The sequence below is a fragment of the Oncorhynchus kisutch genome, linkage group LG5 (genome assembly GCF_002021735.2).
Source record: "Oncorhynchus kisutch isolate 150728-3 linkage group LG5, Okis_V2, whole genome shotgun sequence".
Taxonomy (NCBI): Eukaryota; Metazoa; Chordata; class Actinopteri; order Salmoniformes; family Salmonidae; genus Oncorhynchus; species Oncorhynchus kisutch.
The window spans coordinates 5318213-5335689 of record NC_034178.2 but is presented as its reverse complement, the minus strand read 5'-3'; the positions used below and the strand labels follow the sequence as shown (position 1 = coordinate 5335689).

The 17477-nt window shown below is 43.1% G+C and overlaps 1 protein-coding gene and 1 pseudogene across 6 annotated transcripts; one reads left to right on the top strand and one right to left on the bottom strand.

Moving 5' to 3' along the window:
- Nucleotides 1–5409: 5409 nt before the first annotated feature.
- Nucleotides 5410–12808, bottom strand: LOC109887423 (ELAV-like protein 1). 6 transcript variants are annotated; one of them, XM_031824234.1, is made up of 7 exons: nucleotides 12642–12808; nucleotides 11668–11727; nucleotides 9336–9519; nucleotides 8530–8633; nucleotides 7449–7602; nucleotides 7132–7357; nucleotides 5410–7033 (listed from the first exon to the last, which is right to left on the bottom strand). In XM_031824234.1, exons 2-7 carry the CDS (start codon nucleotides 11701–11703, stop codon nucleotides 6709–6711), a joined length of 1029 nt encoding a protein of 342 aa, XP_031680094.1. In that variant the 5' UTR covers nucleotides 11704–11727; nucleotides 12642–12808; the 3' UTR covers nucleotides 5410–6708. The 6 variants fall into 6 exon arrangements, with proteins under 6 accessions (XP_031680094.1, XP_031680093.1, XP_031680090.1 ...); XM_031824233.1 differs by having other exon boundaries at nucleotides 11668–11878; nucleotides 12642–12807; XM_031824230.1 differs by having other exon boundaries at nucleotides 9303–9519; nucleotides 11668–11878; nucleotides 12642–12805.
- Nucleotides 12809–12812: 4 nt separating this feature from the next.
- On the top strand, nucleotides 12813–16671 carry LOC116374074 (dynein heavy chain-like; annotated as a pseudogene).
- Nucleotides 16672–17477: the final 806 nt, after the last annotated feature.

Below are 17477 nucleotides of genomic sequence, written 5' to 3'. Positions count from 1 at the left end.
CTCTCTCTAGTGGTCGTTTCTGGTTCAGAATAACCACTCCACCTCTAGTGGTCGTTTCTGGTTCAGAATAACCACTCCACCTCTAGTGGTCGTTTCTGGTTCAGAATAACCACTCCACCTCTAGTGGTCGTTTCTGGTTCAGAATAACCACTCCACCTCTAGTGGTCGTTTCTGGTTCAGAATAACCACTCCACCTCTAGTGGTCGTTTCTGGTTCAGAATAACCACTCTCTCTAGTGGTTGTTTCTGGTTCAGAATAACCACTCTCTCGTGCTGTTTTTTGCTTCATAATAACCACTCTCTCTAGTGGTCGTTTCTGGTTCAGAATAACCACTCTCTCTAGTGGTCGTTTCTGGTTCAGAATAACCACTCTCTCTAGTGGTCGTTTCTGGTTCAGAATAACCACTCCCCCTCTAGTGGTCGTTTCTGGTTCAGAATAACCACTCTCTCTAGTGGTCGTTTCTGTTTCAGAATAACCACTCTCTCTAGTGGTCGTTTCTGGTTCAGAATAACCACTCCCCCTCTAGTGGTCGTTTCTGGTTCAGAATAACCACTCTCTCTAGTGGTCGTTTCTGGTTCAGAATAACCACTCTCTCTAGTGCTGCTTCTGGTTCAGAATAACTACTCTCTCTTTTGCTGTTTCTGGTTCAGAATAACCACTCTCTCTAGTGGTCGTTTCTGGTTCAGAATAACCACTCCCCCTCTAGTGGTCGTTTCTGGTTCAGAATAACCACTCCCCCTCTAGTGGTCATTTCTGGTTCAGAATAACCACTCTCTCTAGTGGTCATTTCTGGTTCAGAATAACCACTCTCTCTAGTGGTCGTTTCTGGTTCAGAATAACCACTCTCTCTAGTGGTCATTTCTGGTTCAGAACAACCACTCTCTCTAGTGGTCGTTTCTGGTTCAGAATAACCACTCTCTCTAGTGGTGGTTTCTGGTTCAGAATAACCACTCTCTCTAGTGGTCGTTTCTGGTTCAGAATAACCACTCCCCCTCTAGTGGTCGTTTCTGGTTCAGAATAACCACTCTCTCTAGTGCTGTTTATGGTTCAGAATAACCACTCCCCCTCTAGTGGTCGTTTCTGGTTCAGAATAACCACTCCCCCTCTAGTGGTCGTTTCTGGTTCAGAATAACCACTCCCCCTCTAGTGGTCGTTTCTGGTTCAGAATAACCACTCCCCCTCTAGTGGTCGTTTCTGGTTCAGAATAACCACTCTCTCTAGTGCTGTTTATGGTTCAGAATAACCACTCCCCCTCTAGTGGTCGTTTCTGGTTCAGAATAACCACTCCCCCTCTAGTGGTCGTTTCTGGTTCAGAATAACCACTCCCCCTCTAGTGGTCGTTTCTGGTTCAGAATAACCACTCCCCCTCTAGTGGTCGTTTCTGGTTCAGAATAACCACTCTCTCTAGTGCTGTTTATGGTTCAGAATAACCACTCCCCCTCTAGTGGTCGTTTCTGGTTCAGAATAACCACTCCCCCTCTAGTGGTCGTTTCTGGTTCAGAATAACCACTCTCTCTATTGCCGCTTCTGGTTCAGAATAACCACTCTCTCTAGTGCCGTTTCTGGTTCAGAATAACCACTCTCTCTAGTGCCATTTCTGGTTCAGAATAACCACTCTCTCGTGCTGTTTTTCGCTTCATAATAACCACTCTCTCTAGTGGTTGTTTCTGGTTCAGAATAACCACTCTCTCTAGTGCCGCTTCTGGTTCAGAATAACCACTCTCTCTAGTGCCGTTTCTGCTTCAGAATAACCACTCTCTCTAGTGCCATTTCTGGTTCAGAATAACCACTCTCTCGTGCTGTTTTTCGCTTCATAATAACCACTCTCTCTAGTGGTTGTTTCTGGTTCAGAATAACCACTCCACCTCTAGTGGTCGTTTCTGGTTCAGAATAACCACTCCACCTCTAGTGGTCGTTTCTGGTTCAGAATAACCACTCTCTCTAGTGGTTGTTTCTGGTTCAGAATAACCACTCTCTCGTGCTGTTTTTTGCTTCATAATAACCACTCTCTCTAGTGGTCGTTTCTGGTTCAGAATAACCACTCTCTCTAGTGGTCGTTTCTGGTTCAGAATAACCACTCCACCTCTAGTGGTCGTTTCTGGTTCAGAATAACCACTCCACCTCTAGTGGTCGTTTCTGGTTCAGAATAACCACTCTCTCTAGTGGTTGTTTCTGGTTCAGAATAACCACTCTCTCGTGCTGTTTTTTGCTTCATAATAACCACTCTCTCTAGTGGTCGTTTCTGGTTCAGAATAACCACTCTCTCTAGTGGTCGTTTCTGGTTCAGAATAACCACTCTCTCTAGTGGTCGTTTCTGGTTCAGAATAACCACTCCCCCTCTAGTGGTCGTTTCTGGTTCAGAATAACCACTCTCTCTAGTGGTCGTTTCTGTTTCAGAATAACCACTCTCTCTAGTGGTCGTTTCTGGTTCAGAATAACCACTCCCCCTCTAGTGGTCGTTTCTGGTTCAGAATAACCACTCTCTCTAGTGGTCGTTTCTGGTTCAGAATAACCACTCTCTCTAGTGCTGCTTCTGGTTCAGAATAACTACTCTCTCTTTTGCTGTTTCTGGTTCAGAATAACCACTCTCTCTAGTGGTCGTTTCTGGTTCAGAATAACCACTCCCCCTCTAGTGGTCGTTTCTGGTTCAGAATAACCACTCCCCCTCTAGTGGTCATTTCTGGTTCAGAATAACCACTCTCTCTAGTGGTCGTTTCTGGTTCAGAATAACCACTCTCTCTAGTGGTCGTTTCTGGTTCAGAATAACCACTCTCTCTAGTGGTCATTTCTGGTTCAGAACAACCACTCTCTCTAGTGGTGGTTTCTGGTTCAGAATAACCACTCTCTCTAGTGGTGGTTTCTGGTTCAGAATAACCACTCTCTCTAGTGGTCGTTTCTGGTTCAGAATAACCACTCCCCCTCTAGTGGTCGTTTCTGGTTCAGAATAACCACTCTCTCTAGTGCTGTTTATGGTTCAGAATAACCACTCCCCCTCTAGTGGTCGTTTCTGGTTCAGAATAACCACTCCCCCTCTAGTGGTCGTTTCTGGTTCAGAATAACCACTCCCCCTCTAGTGGTCGTTTCTGGTTCAGAATAACCACTCCCCCTCTAGTGGTCGTTTCTGGTTCAGAATAACCACTCTCTCTAGTGCTGTTTATGGTTCAGAATAACCACTCCCCCTCTAGTGGTCGTTTCTGGTTCAGAATAACCACTCCCCCTCTAGTGGTCGTTTCTGGTTCAGAATAACCACTCCCCCTCTAGTGGTCGTTTCTGGTTCAGAATAACCACTCCCCCTCTAGTGGTCGTTTCTGGTTCAGAATAACCACTCTCTCTAGTGCTGTTTATGGTTCAGAATAACCACTCCCCCTCTAGTGGTCGTTTCTGGTTCAGAATAACCACTCTCTCTAGTGCCGCTTCTGGTTCAGAATAACCACTCTCTCTAGTGCCGTTTCTGGTTCAGAATAACCACTCTCTCTAGTGCCATTTCTGGTTCAGAATAACCACTCTCTCGTGCTGTTTTTCGCTTCATAATAACCACTCTCTCTAGTGGTTGTTTCTGGTTCAGAATAACCACTCTCTCTAGTGCCGCTTCTGGTTCAGAATAACCACTCTCTCTAGTGCCGTTTCTGCTTCAGAATAACCACTCTCTCTAGTGCCATTTCTGGTTCAGAATAACCACTCTCTCGTGCTGTTTTTCGCTTCATAATAACCACTCTCTCTAGTGGTTGTTTCTGGTTCAGAATAACCACTCTCTCTAGTGGTCGTTTCTGGTTCAGAATAACCACTCTCTCTAGTGGTCATTTCTGGTTCAGAACAACCACTCTCTCTAGTGGTCGTTTCTGGTTCAGAATAACCACTCTCTCTAGTGGTGGTTTCTGGTTCAGAATAACCACTCTCTCTAGTGGTAGTTTCTGGTTCAGAATAACCACTCCCCCTCTAGTGGTCGTTTCTGGTTCAGAATAACCACTCTCTCTAGTGCTGTTTATGGTTCAGAATAACCACTCCCCCTCTAGTGGTCATTTCTGGTTCAGAATAACCACTCCCCCTCTAGTGGTCGTTTCTGGTTCAGAATAACCACTCCCCCTCTAGTGGTCGTTTCTGGTTCAGAATAACCACTCCCCCTCTAGTGGTCGTTTCTGGTTCAGAATAACCACTCTCTCTAGTGGTCGTTTCTGGTTCAGAATAACCACTCTCTCTAGTGCAGTTTCTGGTTCAGATTAACCACTAGTACAGTTTCTGGTCCAGATTTTTTTTTTTAAAGACCCACCACATATTGCATGCACTCTGTTCAGGACTGTTCCATGAGAAACTCCTTCTCCTTAAAAAAAATAATAGTGACTAACTTGAGGCCTACAGAGAGGATATTCCTGTGACAGGAGCAGTATTTTTTATCCACGTGTGGAAACTAGTAAGGCTTTACAGATCTGAAGACAGAGATCACAATACCTTTAGAAGAGAGATAATTATAAAGTCTGGTTACTAGGCTGTTCCAAGAACCCAGATGAAGCCTACTCCTGGACATAAAATCATGCTCAATGGAGAATCTCTATTGAAAGTCCAGGAGACAAGGCCCTACTTTTCTAAATCAAGTGTCACCCATTATGGTGAAGGTTAGGACTGTGTAAGGGTAAACTGATCCTAGATCTGCTGCAGCAGGAAACTAAACTAACTAACTGTGTTGTGGTGCTGCTGTAGTCAGTTACTTACTCTCCAACAGACTACACTACTACACACTCAAACCTACATAGGAAAGCCCTTGGTGATGAAAAGTGCACAAAGACATGTTAAAAACAGATGTAGGAATATTCGCTTGATGGAAAACCAACCCCCAGTCTTCTTCCTGAAACGTCACCTGAATATGCCTGGGTTTAGCTTTCTTTTTTTCCAAGTTTTTCGGTTATTGCACATTTCTAAAATGGCAGACAGTTTCTCAGGATGACTGTGTTTGTTGGCTGCAAGGCAGATCAAAGGCCCATGAGTGAAACCGCCTCCTGCAGTACCTGTATTAGAACAGACTATTCCTTATGGGTTCATCAGTAACTCCTACATCCTAATAACATGAAACAAGACTTTCAGTACCTCAACTGGAGGACTCCCATCTTTGGAAGCCCTCTGCCTCATGGTTCACACAAGTTTGAATGGAAAATAAGGCCAACGTCTGAGGTGTTTTACAACGGAGACTGCATCCTCTTGCCCTTCAGACCATCTTAGAGAGTCAAACTAAACCTTATGAAGTTGACCATTCAAACGTCCCAATGGGAATGGAGTGAGTGGTGTCATACTGTAGTATCATCATAATAGCAGTCTGGTGTCTGTAGCTTCCCTCAGCTTCTACAATCAAAAAAAGAAAACCCCAAAGAAAATCCACAAACCAAAACCTGAAGAAATAAAAGAAACTAAACCAAAATGTTGAGTCAAATCTAAATAAAATTTAATGATTGCATGTTCAAAGTAAAACAATCAAAACAAAGGGACAAAAACAGAACCAAAGCAACAAAAAAAATCTATACCCCAAAAAATTATCACAAAGGCCATAAATTCTTCTTTAGCTCGAGATGAGCAGTAAAAAAACAAAAACTCAACTCTCCGATCAGTAGTCTACGCTTCGACGAAAAAAGAAAAGTTAGTCTCTCAAAGAAAATTCAAGAAAAACATCAAAGATAAAAGAAAGAACTTTTTTTTCTACAAAAACAGCAAACTGGATGAGAGAGAGAGCTGTGTTGCTCCACTCTTGTTAGATTCAGCCTTAGTACCGGTTGTTCAGATGTCCAAACTATTACTGGTAAGGGGAAATGAGTCATAACGGTAAGCATCTTCCCTATTCACAAAGCTTCTCAGAGGACTTAAATGCTGATCTAAGATCAGCTCCTCTCGGTCCATATAAATCGTACTTATTTATGATCCTAGATCAGCATGTGAATACGGGCCCTGGGATCATACCCTTCCATTTCTTTGGTCCTTCTTAAACATGTTCCTACTTTAAAATCTCCAGACCTTTTTTTTTTTTTTTTTTTTACATGGCCTCTCAGAGTCAACTTTTAAAAGAGCCCCAAAACGGGACACACATGCTGCTATGTAATGGTACCATCCAGTACCTAACATGAGGCGTATAAAACTGATTCCACACGGTGAGAGAAGACCAATGTATGGTTTACGTCAAAACAGCCGAGTATCGCTCTGACATTATATAATAAGGATTTAAAAAGTGCTTTCCTTTTAGAATGGCTGGAGACAGTGGATGGCTTGACAGGGAGGGTAACTTAAGGCATCTATTTCTACACTGGAACCAGCGTCTAAGACAGCATGCTTCCTCCTACAGTGGGGGACTAGACGTATGACTGTAGAGCATCCTTCTCCAAGCCCCTACCGTGGTCCTACCATTCATATGGCACATAGCGACACTAGTTTAGTCTCACAGGAAAAACTATCTAGTCTTGAATTGTGAAATTGGTCACCATATCAGGATAAACATTGAGAACTGCGTTTGGAACATCCAAAATCATGAGTAAAAAAAAAAACAAGAGAAATATCAAACTCAGCCTAGACTCTCTGTTAGACTAGTACAAAGATGCAGAGTGAGAATGGGCTTAGTGAGATAACGCTAAAAACAAGATTGTTTTGTCAAACTGAGGCAATTTACCCTCCATATTAGAAGCCAGGGGTGAGGTTTCTCTCCTCCCTCTATCACCCCACCTCCCTCTTCTCTCTCTACTTGTGGCCTTTGCTGGTCTTGAACGACACCTGTAGGATCTTGTCCCCGAGGCGGTAACCGTTGAGGCTGCCGATCGCCATGGCGGCCTCCTCGTAGTTCGTCATGGTAACAAAGCCAAAGCCTTTGCACTTGTTGGTGTTGAAGTCGCGGATGACCTTGACGTTGGTGACGGCGCCGAAGGGCCCGAACATCTGCCATAGGATGCCCTCGTCGGCGTCCTGGCCCAGGTTGTAGATGAAGATGCACCAGCCAGAGGTGGCGTTCCCCGGCACACTCACCCCAGACATACCGCTCATATGTTCCACAGACATGGGAGAAAACCTGGGGGAGGACAGAGGGGGCTAGGGTTACCACTCTGTCTCTCTTTACACTAATTTTAGAGAACCTGAGAGGGGACAACGCTTCAGTGTGTGTGTTACCTGAATCTCTGAGCCTGGTGGTGAACTGGCCCTCCAAAGCGGCGTCCCTGGTTGTGGTAGAGCTGAGATATGAGCTGAGTGTTCTTGGCCTGGTTGGGGCTGGCAGCAAACTTCACTGTGATTGGCTCAGCGGATCCGGGGGGTTTCTGTCCGTTCAGGTCTTTGATGGCGTCCTCAGCCTCCGCTCGCTTGTCAAACCGGATGAACGCCACCCCCCGAGACAGGCCTGATAAAAGACATGAACAGGACAGGTTCAGCTGAGAGACAGAAGAACACAGCGAGGCCTGGTTCTAGAATGTGTGTCTGTGTGGTCCTACCAGAGGCCTGGTCGACCAGCACCCGGGAGTTGATGATGCGTCCGTAGCGAGCGAACATGTCCTCCACGTCTTTCTGGGTCATGGTCTTGGGCAGGCCACTGATGTACAGGTTGGCATCTTTAATGGTGTCAGAGCTCGGCCGCGCATATGAAACCTAACACCAGAGGGCAGCACATAGCACATTAAACACCACTGACAATACCCTCAATAGTACACACTGATTACACACAACCCTGAATTATATCTAGCCAGAAATGAGAAATTACTTTAAATAAAAAGTGGTTATTGGAAGGTTGTTTTAATTATGTTTGTATATTCTTATGCAATCTTGGCAAATTAATGTTTCGTAATCGCCTTATGTTTTGAATTGACAAAATCATGAGTTTACTTTTATAAAGTTTCATTAGTAATGTCTCCAAAACTAGAAAATTAAAAAGTGAAAAGGTGCCTTGACTGACCATTGTGGCTTTTACGTAGAAAACCATTCCCTTAGTAAGCTGTGGTGGGCAATATCGAAGTAGGACTTTCCAAGTTTCAAAATTACGTAAACAACTATTATAGTGCCAAAATCAACATAGGGAAAAACATTCTCAGGAGTGATTTTTTTTCTCTCTCGTACCAAACCAAATAAAAAGTTCCAAACTTAAAATGATAAATTAACTGTAAAATGTCAACCTGAAGTAGTGGTGCTGAATAAAGAAATGAAAATAAAGTTTAGTCCTCAATAAGGATGAAAATACGGTTGCACTTCTCTACTCCATCCGTCAGAGGCGGGGCCAGTGATCTATCAAACGTAGTCCTGTCTAATATAGACCCACACTAACGCCGATTCCCAAATCCAATCCTAAACTATTGGCACTACATGCCCATCTGAAACGATTGGGTTGGTATTGGCAAAGGGCAAAGAAAGGCTAACACCATATTGCTAAACCCACACAATCCTTTCAGATCCATAGGAGGGCCTAGGAGGAAGCGTCTAGGGGTGGATTTGACAGTCAGCCTCAGTAGAGAAGGGCTAGTTTAAATGACATGACATGGTTGGGTTGACACAGTACTGTAGGAACACCTTATTGCACGTTACCTTGATAGTTTTAGACTGTAGCCTTAGTCCATTCAGAGTATTGATAGCTCTTTCTGCATCGCTAGGGGTAAGATAGTTAACAAATCCGTACCCTAAACTGTGGCCTAGAGAAAAAAAAGGAAAACAATAAAATAAAATAAAAAAACGTTGTATAGTTTCAAATAAATGATTAAACAAAACAAATCTACACAATGCATGCTAGTCGTAAAACAAGTAACAAAGAAATAGGCTTCAACCAAACTGGACTGTTTTCCTGGAATAAGGAAAGCCGAGCCCATCACGGACAGATCGAGAGCATGGGTAAATATCTACACCAACAGCCTTATACAAACAACTATGTGGAATACCTCATATCAAGTTCAGGAGGACAAATGTTCAAATTGCAGCGAGACATAGTCCTAGGCCTAAACAGAACATATGACATGAAGCTGTTTGCATAGATACTACAAACATCTCACCACAAAGTTACTAGTGAGCATGTCAAAGATGTCTGTCTCATCAGCAGTTCTCATACACCTACAAGAGGCAGACAGGGCAGTATACCAGTTACTGTACACACTGACTGGTTGGCTTGAACAAACATGTTATGGAGGTGCCCGTCGTAATATTTCAACAATTATGGGGGTCCCCACGGTTTGTTAAAAGGTACCCCTGAGTCGTGTTCGGTAGGACGCAACATAGCAAAATGTTCAAACACGCCAAACAAACCATGTGAGCCATACACACAGAGCAACTCCTCCATCCATTCTACTCCAAGGTCAGAGGTCACACACCTGTAGTGCATTGTGGGACAAGGTGTTCCGTACCTGCCACTTTGTCCCGTATGAGCTTGGCGGACTCCACCTCGCCAATGCTGCTGAAGAGGCTGCGTAGCTCGTCCTGGCTCATGCTCTGGGGAAGGTAGTTGACTATCAGGTTGGTCTTGGCATCCGTCACCTCATCTCCTCCTCCCATGTGATCCTCGTAGCCGTTGGACATGTCATACACCTCCTGGGGAGGGAGGAGAGAGGGGGGCACAGTTAAGGAAGAGAAACAGGCATTCGAAAGTAAACCAGCATGGCTGAAACGTCAACGGGATGCAGATTTTAAATCATAAAAGGAAAACAATAACATTTTTACAAATTCTACATGCAACATTGTAAACATAGTATCCTAATCTACAGAGCCTAATTACACCCCAGATGTAGGAGCACCATGGTGGATGGCAGCAGTAACTGTAGCTCCTCTTACCCACAAGTTAATCACCTGCAGTACTTTCACAGCCAGACTCAACTCTCAGCTACTCTGTACATAATCATGGAACAGGATTTTTTATTTTATAAAAAAAAAAAAAATATTAAACACGCCTATACCCAGCCAGCTCCGACACTACTCTGGGATAAGAGGTGATAAGTGGTGATTCTGTGGTGTAGAATGGAGAAACTCCCAGTCAGCCCCACCACATTTCATTTATTTCTGCAGCGTTCTAAATAACTTCATCCCACTAACCAAGCCTGGTTGTTGTGGTCTGACAGAGTTCTAAACCAGGGGTAATCAAACATTCATTCCAGAGAACCTTTGAGGCATTGATTAGTAGAAACAGCCATCATGGATGTTAGAACAGGCCTTGTGAGCAAACGCCTGCTTACCCAGCAGGGGTCACGGTCACGCAGAATTCTGCATTTTTCACACAGAAAATAAATGTATATCTGCTGCGTTTTGTAAAAGCAAATATAAAATGCTTATTGTAGTTCCTGCTCGGAATCAGACACATTTTGTGCTTCCGTTGCACTTCTCCACTCAGATGAGAATATGTGGACGGACATTATTTGAGCAGACTGCCTGATGTGTAGCTACTTCTGTTACTTTTCTTGGTGGGGGCTCATTTTCGCCGGTAAAATGCAACTATTTTATGGTAAAATGCTAAATTAAATTGATGCAAAACATTAGGAAATGTACTTGGCTACATTCTTTCTATGATAAACAGAAATATGATGGTCATGCAAGTATTTTTGGCAAGAAATACCTTGCTTTTTCATATGTAAGAAAATGTACCTGTGTGACTGCTAGCCAAATAGGCTTGCACTTCTGTTGTGATCTGATGAAAATTAAATTATTTTCTGCAGAATGTGTTGCACTAACGTGTTTTCTATGAAGCAAAACGATAGTTGCACCCCCCCCCCCCCCCCCCCGATCACTCTATTGAATCAACAAAAAACAACTTTCAATATAAAACTCAGGTGAAATAGTTTAAAACTGATTTTTTTTATGGCCTGCGTTTTGAAAATGCAGATATCTGAACTCCAATGCTACCCCTGCCCAGTGGGAAGAGGGTTAGCTAGCTGCAACCACCGATCTGAACATTGCATCCCCTTGACCAGGCCTCAGTGCTGTTTTCTGACAGCCCCTCAATGAATGGAGCGCCATCTGATTGTGCATTCTGTGGGGTAAGACAGTTAGCCATCCAGCAGGCCTTTGGATGAATGAAACTCCTGTATTTCACTACTAAACATGACCAATACTGATGGGTCTGACTATGAGGATAATTTCTATCCCTTTTTCTCTACTTGCGAGCAATAATAAATATTTATACCAGTATGTTAATAAGTGTAGGTACTCAAACACTTCCTCTTATGATGCTTGTGTATAGAGTGATATTGAAACCCCAGTATTAAATTCAAATATTATTGGTCACATACACATGGTTAGCAGATGTTCATTCGAGTGTAACGAAATGCTTGTGCTTCTAGTTCCAACCGTGCAGTAATATCTAACAAGTAATTTAACAATTTCACAACAACTACCTTATACACACACAAGTGTAAAGGAATGAATAAGAATATGTACATATAAATATGGATGAGCAATGGCCGAACGGTATGGGCAAGATGCAGTAGATGGTATAGAGTACAGTATAATCCTATGAGATGAGTAATGTAGGGTATGTAAACATTATATAAAGTGGCATTGTTTAAAGTGACTAGTGATACATTTATTACATCCTATTTTTAATTATCAATACATTTGAAAACCATGGGCCAAAGCGTAACATATTAACGCAATCTGATTAAATAGCTAGCTAGCTAGATTACAGTTGTTACAATATAATTACTTTAGGACTGATCTAGATCCTCCCCTAATGGGAAAAGTCATACTCACTTTTAGGTACCTGATGTGGCCTCTTCGAACAGCCATGAAGACCCCTCGCTGCTCCCAAAGCTGGAGGAGGTATCACAAACAAAATAATGTATATGGAACAAACAAACAAAAAAATAGGGGTGAAGAGGGGGTAGGGTTTGTTTTCAAACAAAATTAATAATGAGCTAAACAAAAACGAAACGGTAAATTGGGCCTCCCACTTCTGGCGCACCTGTGAAGAAGAGCAGAGCATTATTTTGTTAGTCCCGGAGTGCCTAATTAGCTTATCACCACTGAGCTATTACGAGTGTTATTTTAGCTAGCTAGTACGTTGGCGAACTAACATATTAGCCAACTACTGTAGCTAGAGTTGGCCTGTTTATGGCTAACGTTGCCTCATCGAGCACTACGGTAGACAAATGAGAGCAAAACATTCCAACCGCAACGTTAGTTACTAGTTTGTGTGAGTTAGCTAACGTTAGTACCTAGCGAGTTATATAAATATCTAGCAAATATTTACGCCAGGGGGCGTGAACACTTTGGTTGCTTACTAGCTGGCTAGTTAATAACTAGCTAGCAGCAGCTACTACTTTCCGAACTACAAAAGGAAGAAAATAACATTCTCAAACGCAAAGCAAATGGACATTGCCCTGCTAATTAGCGAACACATTGCTACAGGAAAACGTTAGCTAACTAGGCCACATGCCCACCGTTCCCTTATTTTCGCGAGCATGTGTTGAATGCGGTCTCTCTCCCCCACCTAAAACTCCCGACACCTTGTTCAGGGCCTTGTTAGCTACAGTTAGCCACCTAGCTAGATTAGCCAAGCTGGCAAAAATTTGCTCAAATATCATTCTGTGGTTAGCTATCTGGCTCTGGTGGGGCCTCCAAACCCGCATTGCTGGCATTCGGCTTTGTTGTAGCAGAGCAAAATGGTAAATCAACAACTGGATTACTACAACATAGCTAGTTCGACAACCATATAGCTAATTTACCAGCTTTTGTCGTTGGTGATTTCGCTGTTCTTGCGTTCCGTGTTTTTTTTAGCTAGCTAACGTTAGCTGACAGCTCCTTCTCGCAGGCACCAAAACCAAAGAGGACCGCTGACGAAAGCAGATCCACGCCCACCTCTGCAGATGATTTGTTACTGCCCTTGTCAATTACAGATGTGGCAACTACGGGTACTTTATGCCCTCAGGGTCAATTTGAGGGATTTTATTTAAACATATATACATATATATATATAAAGTTCACAGTACAATCAGAACACCTCTCTATATATAAAGTTCACAGTACAATCAGAACACCTCTCTATATATAAAGTTCACAGTACAATCAGAACACCTCTCTATATATAAAGTTCACGGTACAATCAGAACACCTCTCTATATATAAAGTTCACAGTACAATCAGAACACCTCTCTATCAAGTATTTTAGCTACTTTTCAGATGCATTTTATACCTCAATTTCACTGTTTTGTCCTTGTCCCTGACCCAGACTGTTGAGCTTCTATTGTTTTTCCATCAGAAAACATTATTACACATATCATGTTATCTACTAAAGTGTCAATTAAATAAAACTTATATCAATATTTATTGTGAGTATGCCCTTTATATTGTTTTTTTTAATACAAAATATACCTGTCCTTTGAGGGCAAATTCCTTTAAGTTTTTTCGAGAGAATGTTAATTTAGTTACACTGAAGCACATGGCTGCAGCAGACAGTTGTTCCAGATGTGATGTAAATATTGTTTGTGTAGAGAATATTTTTGACAGTCATTTCCAAACAGGCTATAATTTCTTGTAGATTGTTTTATAAACACTGACAACAAAAATATTGTGTTATGTGTATTATTAATATTAATAATAATAAGGCCAGCATCCCGGAGACGCCTCTTCACTGTTGACGTCAAGACTGGTGTTTTGCAGGTACTATTTAATGAAGCTGCCAGTTAAGGACTTGTGAGGCGTCTGTTTCTCAAACTAGACCCTAATGTACTTGTCCTCTTGCTCAGTTTTGCACCGGGGCCTCCCCCCAAAAATAATCTAAATCAAATGTATTTATAACGCCCTTCGTACATCTACTGATATCTCAAAGTGCTGTACAGAAACCCAGCCTAAAACCCCAAACAGCAAGCAATGCAGGTGTAGAAGCACGGTGGATAGGAAAAACTCCTTAGAAAGGCCAAAACCTAGAAAGAAACTTAGAGAGGAACCAGGCTATGAGGGGTGGCCAGTCCTCTTCTGGCTGTGCCGGGTGGAGATTATAACAGAACATGTCCAAGATGTTCATAAATGACCAGCATGGACAAATAATAATAATCACAGTAGTTGTCGAGGGTTCAGCAAGTCAGCACCTCAGGAGTAAATGTCAGTTGGCTTTTCATAGCCGATCATTAAAAGTATCTCTGCCGCTCCTGCTGTCTCTAGAGAGTTGAAAACAGCAGGTCTGGGACAGGTAGCATGTCCAGTGAACAGGTCAGGATTCCATAGCCGCAGGCAGAACAGTTGAAACTGGAGCAGCAGCACGGCCAGGTGGACTGGGGACAGCAAGGAGTCATCATGCCAGGTAGTCCTGAGGCATGGTCCTAGGGCTCAGGTCCTTCGAGAGAGAGAAAGAAAGAGAGAATTAGAGAGAGCATACTTAAATTCACACAGGACACCGGATAAGACAGGATAAGTACTCCAGATATAACAAACTGACCCTAGCACCCTGACACAAACTACTGCAGCATAAACACTGGAGGCTAAGACAGGAGGGGTCAGGAGACACTCTTTCTATTCTGGTTAGGGCCAGTTTGCGCTGTTCTGTGAAGGGAATAGTACACAGCGTTGTATGACATTTTTCAGTTTCTTGGCAATTTCTCACATGGAATAGCCTTCATTTCTCAGAACAAGAATAGACTGACGAGTTTCAGAAGAAAGTTCTTTGTTTCCAGCCATTTTGAGCCTGTAATCGAACCCACAAATGCTGATGCTCCAGATACTCAACTAGTCTAAAGAAGGACAGTTTTATTGATTCTTTAAAATCAGACAAACAGTTTTCAGCCATGATAACATATTTGCAAATGGGTTTTCTAATGATCAATTAGCCTTTTAAAATGATAAACTGGATTAGCTAACACAATGTGCCATTAGAACACAAGAGTGATGTTTGCTGATAATGGGCCTCTGTACGCCTACGTAAATATTCCATCAAAATAAAAATCGTCCGTGTCCAGCTACAATAGTCAATTACAACATTAACAATGTATACATTGTATTTCTGATTAATTTTAATGGACAAAAAAATTATTCGCTTTTCTTTCAAAAACAAGGACAAGTGATCCCAAACGTTTGAATGTTAGTGTACATTCCTGAATAGGATGATCACAGCATTTATCGGATATTATTTCAATTATAATACTGTTCAAAATGGTGTTTCAATAACTTTTAATTTGCCCAGCTACAAACCGGTAAGTTGAAATCAAATGATAGCCACACAGCACAGTATCAACCAGTCAATTACTCAAAAGCCATGCAGGGTAGTTTAAAAATGTAATTAATATATAATCTGCAGGACATGTGACAATTTTGATGGAGTGGTTTCTTTAACCAGCATGTATCTACATCAGTGAACAAAATCGTAGTTCTTACACTTAAAAGGGCATTATCAGCATTTTCACAATTCCATAGTTTTCTCCCAACCTCAGTGTGAGGGCCAGTATTCCTTACTCCCTGTCCAGTATTCCGTACTCCATGTCCAGTATTCCATACTCCCTGTCCAGTATTCCATACTCCCTGTCCAGTATTCCATACTCCCTGTCCAGTATTCCATACTCCCTGTCCAGTATTCCATACTCCCTGTCCAGTATTCCATACTCCCTGTCCAGTATTCTATACTCCCTGTCCAGTATTCCTTACTCCCTGTCCAGTATTCCTTACTCCCTGTCCAGTATTCCTTACTCCCTGTCCAGTATTCCTTACTCCTTGTTCAGTATTCCATACTCCCTGTCCAGTATTCCATACTCCCTGTTCAGTATTTCCATACTCCCTGTCCAGTATTCCTTACTCCCTGTCCAGTATTCCATACTCCCTGTTCAGTATTCCATACTCCCTGTCCAGTATTCCTTACTCCCTGTCCAGTATTCCATACTCCCTGTCCAGTATTCCTTACTCCCTGTCCAGTATTCCATACTCCCTATCCAGTATTCCATACTCCATGTCCAGTATTCCTTACTCCCTGTCCAGTATTCCATACTCCCTGTCCAGTATTACTTACTCCATGTCCAGTATTCCATACTCCCTGTCCAGTATTCCATACTCCCTGTCCAGTATTCCATACTCCCTGTCCAGTATTCCTTACTCCCTGTCCAGTATTCCTTACTCACTGTCCAGTATTCCTTACTCCCTGTCCAGTATTCCATACTCCCTGTCCAGTATTCCATACTCCCTGTCCAGTATTCCATACTCCCTGTCCAGTATTCCATACTCCCTGTCCAGTATTCCATACTCCCTGTCCAGTATTCCATACTCCCTGTCCAGTATTCCTTACTCCCTGTCCAGTATTCCATACTCCCTGACCAGTATTCCTTACTCCTTGTCCAGTATTCCTTACTCCCTGTCCAGTATTCCATACTCACTGTCCAGTATTCCATACTCCCTGTCCGGTATTCCATACTCCCTGTCCAGTATTCCATACTCCCTGTCCAGTATTCCTTACTCCCTGTCCAGTATTCCATACTCCCTGTCCAGTATTCCATACTCCCTGTCCAGTATTCCATACTCCCTGTCCAGTATTCCATACTCCCTGTCCAGTATTCCATACTCCCTGTCCAGTATTCCATACTCCCTGTCCAGTATTCCTTACTCCCTGTCCAGTATTCCATACTCCCTGTCCAGTATTCCATACTCCCTGTCCAGTATTCCTTACTCCCTGTCCAGTATTCCATACTCCCTGTCCAGTATTCCATACTCCAACAGAGGCTGGTCCCTCATCAGCTGAGCCACACTCATAAACCCTACAGTCAGAGAGAGCGAGACTAGTATGGCACTACTGTACCTGATCTTGTCCAATAAGAAACACACATTTTTATTTTCTGTTGTAAAATATTCTGCTACATGACCCTTATGTTGTTCCACTATATCCCACAGTGCTCTCTAGTGGTTCCCATCTCCACTGCCAGAGATGACCAGATGATGAAGTACAGAACAAAAAGCAAGGCCTCCTCCAGCTTCACCTGGCAGCCCTGAGGGAGAGGACACACACAACTGGGTAAGGAGAGTGACATCTCTCTGGAATGAAATGCTGCCCAAGTGAGCATGTACGTACATACATTTGGATCACCACAGAGGGCCAGGGCTGGTGTGTGTGTATCTTTGGATATAGTGGCCAGGGCTGGTGTGTGTGTATCTTTGGATATAGTGGCCAGGGCTGGTGTGTGTGTATCTTTGGATATAGTGGCCAGGGCTGGTGTGTGTGTATCTTTGGATATAGTGGCCAGGGCTGGTGTGTGTGTATCTTTGGATATAGTAGCCCGGGCTGGTGTGTGTGTATCTTTGGATATAGTAGCCCGGGCTGGTGTGTGTGTATCTTTGGATATAGTAGCCCGGGCTGGTGTGTGTGTATCTTTGGATATAGTAGCCCGGGCTGGTGTGTGTGTATCTTTGGATATAGTGGCCAGGGCTGGTGTGTGTGTATCTTTGGATATAGTAGCCCGGGCTGGTGTGTGTGTATCTTTGGATATAGTGGCCAGGGCTGGTGTGTGTGTATCTTTGGATATAGTAGCCCGGGCTGGTGTGTGTGTATCTTTGGATATAGTAGCCCGGGCTGGTGTGTGTGTATCTTTGGA